At 39.5% G+C, this 12,013-nt stretch overlaps 3 protein-coding genes across 5 annotated transcripts in view; 2 read left to right on the top strand and 1 right to left on the bottom strand.

Moving 5' to 3' along the window:
- Positions 1-6,178, top strand: part of LOC309702756 (uncharacterized protein) — a 156,707-nt gene extending 150,529 nt beyond the window's left edge. The window contains exons 2-3 of the mRNA XM_082527392.1: positions 5,614-5,896; positions 6,078-6,178. Coding sequence (XP_082383518.1) covers positions 5,615-5,896; positions 6,078-6,164 — 369 coding nt within the window. The 5' untranslated portion in view covers position 5,614 and the 3' untranslated portion in view covers positions 6,165-6,178. The remainder of the gene's footprint in view (positions 1-5,613; positions 5,897-6,077) is intronic.
- LOC309702724 (uncharacterized protein) overlaps positions 1-12,013 on the top strand; it is a 70,497-nt gene that overhangs the window by 57,438 nt on the left and 1,046 nt on the right. The window contains exons 1-4 of one of the 2 annotated variants that reach the window (XM_082527351.1): positions 8,827-8,839; positions 10,629-10,714; positions 11,412-11,467; positions 11,575-11,934. In XM_082527351.1, coding sequence (XP_082383477.1) covers positions 10,662-10,714; positions 11,412-11,467; positions 11,575-11,934 — 469 coding nt within the window. In that variant the 5' untranslated portion in view covers positions 8,827-8,839; positions 10,629-10,661. Of the gene's footprint in view, positions 1-8,826; positions 8,840-10,628; positions 10,715-11,411; positions 11,468-11,574; positions 11,935-12,013 lie in introns of those variants that run through there. The other variant, XM_082527352.1, reaches the window with a different exon arrangement.
- On the bottom strand, positions 1,173-10,154 carry LOC309702732 (programmed cell death 1 ligand 1-like). Of its 2 annotated transcripts, none has more exons than XM_082527363.1 (4): positions 9,928-10,154; positions 2,435-2,490; positions 1,968-2,327; positions 1,173-1,839 (listed from the first exon to the last, which is right to left on the bottom strand). In XM_082527363.1, coding segments are annotated over exons 1-4 (567 nt in total). In that variant the 5' UTR covers positions 9,930-10,154; the 3' UTR covers positions 1,173-1,690. The 2 variants fall into 2 exon arrangements, with proteins under 2 accessions (XP_082383489.1, XP_082383488.1); XM_082527362.1 differs by having other exon boundaries at positions 1,173-1,842.

Below are 12,013 nucleotides of genomic sequence, written 5' to 3' on the forward strand. Positions count from 1 at the left end.
TAGGTAAGCTTGATGTGGAATGGGTAACAGAAATGTGATACTGTAAAGTTTGATTTTAGCCATACAGCTACCAAATGGACAGAATGTACTTTTGATTTAATGTATTTAATGCTTCATTTTAAACTTAAACACTTCTTTTATTTCCGTAGGCTGGACTTGGAGTTTGGCAATCTTACAGGAGGAAAGGTGGACCTCTTTTTGCGAAAATGGGAAGCCAGTATCATTCCGAAGCTCAAATCAGTAGCTGCCCTGGAAACAAGAACCCCCCCCCCGCCATGTGTTAACACACCTACTCCCACCAGTTGGTGCCAGTCGTTGCAGCCTTTTTTGCACTGGTATGTATTCAGTAAAGTTCTCACGGTATTTACCTGAGGAAAGCATTTATCTACACCTCACTGAATACTATCTTTATCTTCCCCATCTCCAAGCCTGGAACAAGTATTGCATCGCTTTGCAGTGATCCTGAAGCATCATCCACAACACACCAACCCCAGCTGATATGCATCGGTGATCTAAAGAGGGCAACCAGGCAGTACATCATTGTTGCTAAGAATGACAGAGTAACCATTTCTCTGAATGATGGCCTGACGTGTGCTGTGGATAAGCTTTTCAAACTGTACTGGGTATGTAACTTGTCCTATCCAGCACCACTTGGCTCCGTCTTCACCTTCTATGACCTGCCGCTGTCCACCCAAAGGAAAACCAAAGTACTGGAGCTGATTGCACAGATTAAAGGATGCAAGTAAAATGTTCACCTGTCCAAAATGTAGAGAGTCTCTGTTCACAGAGGTGAGAAACCTCATTTGGCATCTTTGTCAAATACACTGCTTATCAGGACTGACCATTTTTATGCCTATGCAGTGGAAAGGTCAGACAATATGAACTGATTGGCTGAAATTTTTGATTTTCGTATTTAAACCCAAGGTACAAAATTGTATAACCTGGATGCTATATTCGCCAAAATGTATGTTTTTCTGTTTGCATGCAACTGCACATTTGTTAAATGTTGACAATTTGTTGAAGATGACAATTGTTACCTTTAAAAATTTTAATTCATGTATTGTCTGGATTATATCAGAACATTATATATATATATTGAAAAAATTGAAAAATTGAAAAAAGGGCAATCATATATATGATTGCCCTTTTTTCAAATTTTTTTGACATTTTAATGATCTAGAGAGATAGAAAGCTAGTCAGATATGAATTTTGTTTGATTTTGTAAAGTAAAAATTGTGATATAGCTTTGGCTAAAATTGAATTTAAAACATTTTAATTGAAAAGATTCTGACAGCTGTTGTTCATTCATTTTGTAATGATTTATAATATGCCAAATAAAAAAATGGAATTCAATAAATGTATAATATATACCCATCTTTTTTCTCCTTTTTTAAAAAAAATTGAAATGTACACATTTTAACACATCTTTGTGTCAAAATAACACATCTTTGTGTTTACATTTTTTAACACAGAAGATGTGTTAAAGGAGCAGACACATTAATTGTGTTAAAACTGACACATCATGTGTTGTCCCTAATCTGATGCAGCACATGTGTTAAAATTTAACACATGATGTGTCAATTTTAACACATCCCTTCTAAGAGTGCAGGAGAACTCTCCCCAGCATTAACTGCCCTTTTACTGTGCCACCTAAACCCTGGTGAAGGCAAAACAGCTTGTTCTTTAGAGTCTACATGAAGATTACAGTATATATCTTCAGTGCAGATAGATATATAGGTACATAGGTGTACATGTCACCCAGAAACCCACAACAGATGCTTCCTCGACTCTCTGTCTGTGGGTTCATTGTTGGAGTTTGATGTTTGGTCTCAGCAGCAGCTGCTGGAAAGGACAGAAAATATTATTTTATCCTGAAAGTTCATAAAATCTATTCACCAAAGTTCATTATCCTAAAGATCAACTAAAATATGACCTATCCTCACGTTTTAAAGTTTCACTCATCTTACCAGTAACGTTGAGTCGACATCTTCCAACACTAAAGCCATAATCAGTGTTGACCTCACACAGGTACAGACCCGAGTCATCAGTCCTGAGTCTGGACAGTTGAAGTCTGATTCGTCCTTCTCTGAGGGCGTCTTTGTCACTCTGGACTCGTCCTGAAAACTTTGCATCCTGAGACTCTGACACCTCAACACCTTCATGGACATGATGCAGGACTGAGACTTTATCATTGATGAAGAGTTCACAGAGGATGTTGAGAGTTTTGGTGGATCTGTCAGGTTTGGTGGTGAACGTCCACTCCAGTGTGATGTTGTGGTTCTCCTCTGCCTGATAGCAGGTCTGTGTCACATTGACTACAAATGATCCTGTTGAGGAGACAGAGAGGGAAAGAGAGGAGCAGACACACTGAGAACTGGAACAAATCTGTTGTTGAGCTTTATTTGGAGTTCATAAAGTGAAGCTGTAAACGAACCAGAGACACATGAGGTGAGGATGATGAGCAGCAGGATCCTGCAGGTCATCTTCTCCCTGTGAGAGGAGACAGAGGTGATGAGTCATCAACACATCAGGTCAAAGGTCAGTCAGTACAGCTAGAAGAAGGAAAATCTACAGTCTGACTTGATTCACTCATCACAACATCAGATCCTGTTTGTGATCCCCACCCACAACTACATGAACTAAAACCACTACAAGGGAAGCAACCAGAAGAAAAGCCTGCACTTTGATTTACTCTGAAAATATTTTAGATTTTTTAAATTTTCCGACAAATTGAAATGTTTTTAATTTGACACAAGGTGGCGCCATGTGTCAAATGACAAGGAAATTATGAATACTTAAACATTTTTTTACTGAACTTCTCCTACAAACAGGAACATTTGTTAATGTTCATGTAAAGAGCATCAATCCAGGGAAAAGTGAAGTCTGTAATTTGGTTCTTTTTTAAAATTTCACTCTCATATAATTTTCACGTCTCTGCAGCTGAGAAACTAAATACTTTTGAGTAAATGTAAATCTTCAGAAGAAGCAACATTTCAAATGAAGCAGCGTCTCTGACAGATCACTGACAGTAAAACAGAATGAACAGACTGAAAAAGTGCCATTAACTGCTGTCCTTACCAAAAAGGTGACCTCATGCCTGACATACATGCTGAAGATGTAACACAATTTTTACATTATTTATCACAAAGTCTAAATTTTTATATTCTAAAATTTACAATTGTCTCCCTGTCTGTTTGTTCGTAGTCCAGTGTCCACTGGTATCATTTTCAAATGTTGTGTGATGGCAGAAACCAAGAACAGCTCAGCTGATTTAATTTTGGTGAAAATCAGGTCAAGGTCACCTCAAATATGTAAATCAATAAAACTTTATATTACCCATAATTTTTCAAGAAACTTTAAAACTTTGTTTATGACTGACATTTTACTCTAAACTTTAAAACTTTGTTTTAAAGTTTAGAGTAAAATGTCAGTCATAAATATTTCACCTTCTGGGTATTTAAACTGAGCTATTTCTTATATTTTGTAAACTTTGTAACATATTGTGTTACTTAATTTAGTTCATTCTGTTACTGTTTGTATTTCATAACAGCTGTGTGAGGCAGGCACGAATGGACCCAAAATGCAGAATTCAAAGAGCCTAAAACTAAACCACAAAAGTAGCTTTTTTTTTTGCTACAATTAAAGATTACAAAATAAAACTGGGAAACACCAGAAACTAAACAGACTGGAAGAACACACAGAAGTGAGGGAGATGCAGACATTACAGTTTTTTCTGATTGCTTAAGCACATTTTTTGTAACTATTGGCTAATTTTGCAAAACTCTTCACACAAATAAGAAAACCTGTCACCCAATAATCAAAACATTGTAGTTCTCTTGCAAAAGCAAACACAGCTAGATTAACTCTTCACACCTTCGTAAAAATGGTGTTTCCGTATCAAACAGTACACACAAGCCATCATCTACTAAGCACACAATGCGCCAACTGCACACTGATGGTATGAATACAAAACACATCTGGCTTTTGCTTTCTCTGTGCACAAGGTAGGCTATGTCAGTTTGAGCTCATACTTCTGTCATAGATCCATAAGCATAGAGGGATCCAAACTTCAAGTACTGCTGTTTATTCAAACACATCAAAACAAACACAAGTGTTTATTTCCAAGTATAGGATTATTTGCAATCGCCATAATGACTATATGGGTTACTTGGTCTGCAGTGAACATGCTTCCTCTGCCCCAGCATCTGGTCATCTAGCAATTCTGTAAAGTAACAATTTCAGTATTTTTACATCAATGGTATTGGTGTGTTTCTCATTGGCATATGGCAGTGCTACAAATCTTTGTGCGAAGTGACTGTACTAACCGATTCTCATTTCAAGATGTCCTTATGGTACTTGCTACAGTGTAGCGGCTCGAGTTAGGCTGGACCCGTTGGCCAGCTACCCTCAGGGTCATTCCACGGTTGATTACATGGTCCACTATTGTAGCTCTGATGTCATCAGCAATTCTATTTCTTACTCTTCCTACCCTTCCTCTCCCCCCTCCTCATCTTCCTCTCCCCCCTCCTCGTCTTCCTCTTGCTCCTCCTTGTCCTTGTCATCCTCTTCATCCTACTTCTTCACCTCCACGTCCTCTTCCTCGGCCTCCTCTACTTCTCACTCTTTCTGCTCCCTCCATTGTACTCCGCACACACAGCTTACCTGTATTATAGTGCTTAGGCTGATTGCAAAGTGAACTAATTATCTAAAAAAGTTTTCACATGTGAAAGTGTGCCAGACAGTTGGCAAATTAGTGTTACAGTTTTTGCTCGTTGCTTGAACACTATAAACCCATGCTTAGACTAAAGTAACACAACTTGAAGCTTTTGTTACCATACCCCAAACACATGTACCCATACCTTAAACAAAAGTGCTGCTTTGCACTCTGGTTGCAATTATGCAACACACTTACTCCTTTATGCAACACACATGGTCCTGCATACTACACTCTATTTCATACATAAGACACTTCGTTCAAAAATGAAATTTCAGGGTGCCATTTGGAAAACACATGTATCCAAAATACAAAACACATCGGGTAATTGCAACCACTCAAATATACACCTGAAGGCACTTACTTGCAAAACTGAACACCAATTAGCCAGCCACAAAAAGCCCTCAGTTTAGCCAATTCAAGAACTTTGCAAGCATGGATGGAGGGAGAGCAAGAGGAAGAGGAGGAGGAGGTCAAAGAGGCCATGCACGGACCCATATTTCTGATGATATAAGAGCAACTTTGGTGGACCATGTCATCAACCACGGCCTGACTATGAGGGAAGCTGGGCAGAGAGTCCACCCACATCTAAGCCGCTTCACAGTGGCATCTGTAATAAGAAAATTCCGAATAGAAAACAGGTCTGTCTTCATCTCACTGCCTTCTACTCTACTCAGATGGTTTTCATAGTACTGTTCTACAGTTACCATATCAAGTGTACAGGGTATTGCAGGGTGCTATAATGCTCCTTTTGCAGCCAAAGTGGTAGTTTCTGTGAAACATACCATGATTACTTATATTGAAGTACAGTGTTGTACAGTGGATGATACAGTATATACAGTGAAGTACTGTAAGAAAAATAAGCAAACCGATGACAATATGTGGTTGTATTTCTCTAGAATGACTCGAAGACCTTCTGGGGGAGGACGCCAACGCCTGTTCACACAACGGCAGGAACTTGCTGTTGTGGACCTAGTGAGGGCAGACAATGCCATCCGTCTCCACCAGCTACGACGGAAAATACTTGCAGACAGGCGAGTGTTCAGCAACATAGACCATGTGAGCATCACCACCATCAGACCCATCTTGGGTAAACACAGCATCACCATGAAGCAGCTCTACAGAGTCCCATTCGAGAGGAACAGTGACAGGGTCAAAGGACTTCGAGCTGAATATGTACGGGTACGTGTAACTGTCCCTTACATTTACAATAGAGTATTGGTGAAGTCCAGTAGCAGCTGAATATGTACCATATCAGTACCACATGGATCCATTCTGAGAGCTACACAGGTACCTGTGTGATGGGGTGAGGGTGCTGTATGTGTAGCACTGTAGTACAGTGATATGTTCCCCTTTTTTTCAGAGAATCTTGGCCATGGATGGAGCTGCACAGCCTCATGAATACATTTTCATTGATGAAGCTGGATTCGACCTGAGCAAAACAAGATGACGGGGTCGTAATGTAATTGGCCAAAGGGCAATTGTGCACGTCCCAGGGCAGCGCGGGGGAAACATCACATTATGTGCCGCCATATGCCTTCGAAGGCTTCTGCACCATCATGCAATACTAGGTCCATACAATAGCCAACACATACTCACATTTCTAGATGCTCTCCATGATATAGTTGTACAGAACAGACCAGATCAGCCCAGGTTTGTGGTGATATGGGATAATGTCAGTTTCCATCGGGCTGCTCTGGTCCAGGCCTGGTTCTCCAACCAAAGTCAACTTGAAGTGGTATGCTTGCCCCCTTACTCACCATTTTTAAACCCTATAGAGGAATTTTTTTCTGCTTGGAGATGGCGTGTATATGACCGCCAACTACATGCCTGCATGCCTCTTCTGCAGGCAATGGAACAGGCCTGCGGCGACATTCAGGTGACAGCAATCCATGGATGGTTTTGACATGGAAGAGGATATTTTCCCCGGTGCCCAGCGGGAGAAGACATTGCTTGCGATGTTGATGAGGTCCTGTGGCCAGACCCCAACAGACGGCGGGATCCATGAGCCCACTTATGCACAATTGTCATGATTTTTTGTTTACAGTATAGTGTTTTTTCTATTACTGTATTATGGGGGTTTTTTTGTTTTGGTTTTTTTTGCTTTATCTGAATTCATGGTACTGCAATGTACAATATTGAGTAGGTCTATTTGCTTTTTTGGTTGTTTGCAAATGTGTCTCCTGAAAATATGCCTTCTGAATGAACAATGGAAATCAAAGACTGCAGTGCTTTATATAAAGTAGACTAGTGTGTTCCTCCTGCTCTGTAAGTGTTTGCATATGATGCAAGTATGTGTCATTTTGTCAACAGAGTTACATTTTGACAAAGGAATGTTAGGTTTTGATAGCAGAGTTTAGGTTTTGAGAGTAGAGTTTCAATTTGGTGCAGATGTGAATGGTATATTTCCCAGTGTTGTGTCATATTTACTTGTGTTTAGGGTTTTGGCACAATGAGCAAAGTTTTGCAAAATGTGTTCAGGCAACGGGCAAAAACTGTAATGATAGCCATACATGTGTATACTTTTGCTAGGAGTGTGTTGGAAATTTGGTAATTGAGTGTTGTGCAGTGAATTGTGCCTACAGTTTTGCAAAGTGTGTGTTACAAAATTGCAAACTGAGTGCAAAGCAGTTTTTGTGCTTTTAGTTTTGCAAACTCAGTGAGTGGTTTTGCTATAAGTCTGAATAGAGATTGTGCTACAGGAATCACAGTTAGGGTTTAAGCATTCAGAAAAAACTGTAAATACACCCAAGAGCAAACGAGGGAACAGACCTCAGGTGGGAACGCAGCAGAGCAGGATCTAATTAATGAGACGAGCAAACAAAACACAACATGCTGCACACGAGACAAGTGACTATCAAAGTAAAACAGGAAGTACACAAAACGCACACAGAGACGCAGATTGACTAAATACAGAGAACAGATTGACTAAATACAGAGAACAGAGGGAATGAGAGAAACACAGACCTGAAAAGGAAATAGGCGAAAAAACAACATGACCGAAGATACGGACTAATTAACACGGAGACAAGACTGAGGTCAAAGACAGGTCCTACCACAGGAAACTAGAAACAAGAGGACAGGCAAAGAGAAGAGAAAACTTGAGGCTAGATAAAACAAAAGGGACATCAGGAGACAAACAGATCAAAACTATAATAAAATTCCTCAGGCATTAATAAAGTATTGTGATTATAAAAACAGCAGTAATATGGATGAACCTGCTTTTATCAAAGATGTTTTTAACAAACGTGACATAAAAATAAAGAAGACATAAATCAAGGGCGTAGATTTGGCATGGAAGGAAGGGACATGTCCCCACCAATATTCAGCGATTATTGAATTGTCCCCACCAATAATTTGATCTCTTCGAGTAAAGAAAAACAAACCCGACAGAAAGAGAAAAAAAAAACATGTCAGCGTCTCATTCACCCAGCGGTGCAGAAAGAGTTAAATTACGTTCTCTACTGGAGTCCTACTCATGTGACAAATATGGCCAATGTGATTGGCTGTGCCTTTCAGGGAGCTCTGTTTAGTTTTAGCAGTGGCAAGCCTGCGCTGCGAGGAGGAGAGGAGGACGGCAGCAAAGAGGAAGAATCTGGATATAACAAAGTGTTTTTCAAAGAAACCTGTTAGCCACTTAAAGCCAAGTTCACTCATAAAATGTGTCCGTCATAATAACGTTACAGGCTATGCTAGGCTTTGGCCCACATCAGTCTAAAATTGTATGTAACCATGAATAACGTGTTTTGGAAACTAACTGCACAACAGGCAGCACTATTAGTTCTCTCAGTCTCAGAGCAGCATTTTTAATCTTGATTGAAACTGTCAGAGAAAACGGCAGCCTCGAGCAAGCCAGGATATTAGTTTACAGAGGCTGTTACTGACATATTCATAGGGTTAATTTTTGAGACAAAATATCATGAGGTAGTCATGATTGCGCAAATATTCCACCTTGTAGTGCAGTTTGCACAAATTGTTGTAAAAATGCAGTCAAGATCTGCACAAACTGACAGAAACACTGAAGCAGCTTCACATTTTATTCTTATTGTCATGTACGTCCTATTTGTCAGGTGACAGAAGAACCAACACAAAGCTCAGAGAGTAATGGTGACACAAGAATCACAGGTGAAGTTGGATGATGACTTGGTGGTTCATGACTGTATTTGAAGCACATGTGTGACTGCATGTATGTGGAATGGCTCACTGTTATTCATCAGGTGACAGAGGCAGCTCTGCCATGTTGTAGCTCGGACAGAGGTGAAGAGGCGAGGTCACAGGTGACTGACTGATGATTTGGTGCTATAGATTAACTAGTATTTATTATCATCATCCCAGTATCCTCGGCTGAGGCTAAAAGAAGCTTCAGTGCTCTCACAAGACTAAAAACATGGCTAAGGTTAACAATGACTCAAATGAGATTAAACAATGCTGCTCTTTGCCATGTCCACCAGGAGAGACTGGACAGTATAGATGTAAAACCAAATGTAAAATGTAAGATGTAAAACAAATATGCCAGCAGTTTATCTCAGTTAACGAGAGGAGAAGGCATGTGTGTGGCCCCTTCACAGAGTGGACATTGAGTTGTTGTGTGGGGCATGTAGTCCATGTCTGTTGCTGTAACAGTAGTTCATGTTTAGAATAAAACATCCCAGCTCACTAACTTGATCGGGGCAATAGTGCCTAAAATGTTGCATAATTTTGCCGAGAGATCTTTTACTTTGTGGTCATCTTAGATGGACAAAAACCACCAGGTCATTCAGTGTTCCCTTAGTGCAAATGCATATAAGAGATGTTGGTGCACTATAACTGAACTAATGTTGTTAAGTCCTTAAAGTCATATTCTTTTATTATCATGACTGTATTTGAAGCTATTTTTATGTTTGTATGATACCTGATTTATATGGAATATGGCTGAAGTAAACTAAAGCCTAAAATACTTAGTCAGTCATTTGTTTAATGGTAATTTAACAAATTTAACAAAACTATGTCTTTTAAGTTTAAATGGTTTAAAAGCATGTATAATAGCATATGCAGGGAAGTATATTTCTCCTTTTTTATCAAGAAACAAAGACAAAAAGGAAAAAAAAAAAACAGGGCAGGGTTCGGTGGTTGAATCATTCGTCCCCACCAATGCCAAAACCAAATCTACGCCCTCGACATAAATAAAGCAGCAGGAAGTAGAAATAGAGTCAAATATATGACAAAGCACATACATGCTGCTGTTGTCTCCTCTTCTTTAGTTGGTGGTTTGTTTTCTTCAGCCAGCTGTTTCATCAGGTCTCTCTCTCTCTCCTTTGACGTGAAATCAGCATTTTTGTTTTGTTTTAATAATAAAATAGTTTGGAAGAGTTGATCATTCACGATCAGCTCAGCAGACAAAACCAGTTCAAAGCTGCTTATACAAAGAGAGAAGGATGATTATTGCTTCAGTCCTGTTGCATCACAGCAGATTTTGAAACCTCCTGTAGAACAGTATTTGTTTTAATAACAGATCGTTTTTGTTAAAGAATGAAAAGTCAGTAAAGTTTAATCTGTAAATCATTTTAAAGGAACAAATTATAACTTTGTCAAAGTCATCACAAAGTGAAATGCAAAGTGTTGCAGAGGTGTAAAACATGCCGTCACTGTTTTTGTTCTGTGGTTTGCACTGAAACAGCTTCTGCCATGTTGTTCTGGCTGTAAACGTCTCTGTAATGGGAGTGTTTCTGTGTGAGAGACTGTAACAGGATATTACTGAACTGTGAAAGTCTTCTGGAGCAGTTTGGGCTAAATGGTCTCTGCATCAGCCAGACTGTGAACGCCACATTTATACTTCACGATATTAACTGTACAGTTTTGAGATTACATAACAGCTCAGCTGTTAAACACATCTTGAAAGAGGAAGAAATGTATGAAACGTTAAACCCACTGACAGGTCTGCGTCGTATCTGACGTTTGTGTCCACACTATGAGGAAAGCAGCCCCACCAAACATCATCCTAACGAGAATGAACCAACAACAGTAAGTATTTCATCTTTATCTCTGTGTCCTTCCTGATGCTCTGTGTTTGTAAGCAAACTCAAACTGTCTCTGGCACATTTACTCAGACTGAGTTCAAAAAGAGGAAGAGTTTAAGTTTTACTGTCAGGAGAAACTTTGTGTCAGTGTCTCTGTTGGTAATTATGACAATCTGAGAAAACTGCTTCATCTAAAAAGTTCAAGTGGGGAAAAATCTGACTTTTTCAATCAAAACTTTTTTTTCTTTTTGAATTAAAATATTATCATAGGACAGGACTCAGGGGGGAGTTCAGAGAGTGATCTCAACCGCTTTCACAGCCGGTCTCAAACTTCATGTGTGTACAACTGTTTCTTATTTCAATTGTTTGTATAGACAGCTATATATATTCTAAATATCATGTTACTTTGGACCTCTGACCTCTTCTTCAAGGTCAAATTTTCATAATGTCGCTTTTATCTTTGAAACTATATTGAAAATTGTGCTGCTTTAATTTCATGATCTTTTCCTTGATTATTTTCTGAACATTCACATGAAACAAATCTTGTTTTTCCCTCTAGAGAATAAAAAACCTCTGTAACTACAAAACTGTTTCAAAAAATTCGTTTAAATCTAATTTAACAGATTTTCCTTCTTCTAGCTGTATTGACTGACCTTTGACCTCATGTGTTGATGACTCTTCACCTCTGTCTCCTCTCACAGGGAGAAGATGATCTGCAGGATCCTGCTGCTCATCATCCTCACCTCATGTGTCTCTGGTTAGTTTACAGCTTCACTTTATGAACTCCAAATAAAGCTCAACAACAGATTTGTTGCAGTTCTCAGTGTGTCTGCTCCTCTCTTTCCCTCTCTGTCTCCTCAACAGGATCATTTGTAGTCAATGTGACACAGACCTGCTATCAGGCAGAGGAGAACCACAACATCACACTGGAGTGGACGTTCACCACCAAACCTGACAGATCCACCCAAACTCTCAACGTCCTCTGTGAACTCTTCATTAGTGATAAATCGTCAGTCCTGTATCAGGTTCATGAAGGTGTTGAGGTGTCAGAGTCTCAGGATGCAAAGTTTTCAGGACGAGTCCAGAGTGACAAAGACGCCCTCAGAGAAGGACGAGTCAGACTTCAGCTGTCCAGACTCAGGACTGATGACTCGGGTCTGTACCTGTGTGAGGTCAACACTGATTATGGCTTCAGTGTTGGAAGATGTCGACTCAACGTCACTGGTGAGATGATTAAGTAAAAAAATAATAGTAATTTTTTGTACATCTGTATCACTGCTGTAGTGACTGAGCTGTTTAACAA

The sequence above is a fragment of the Aulonocara stuartgranti genome, assembly GCF_965226115.1.
Source record: "Aulonocara stuartgranti genome assembly, chromosome: 3".
Lineage (NCBI taxonomy): Eukaryota > Metazoa > Chordata > Actinopteri > Cichliformes > Cichlidae > Aulonocara > Aulonocara stuartgranti.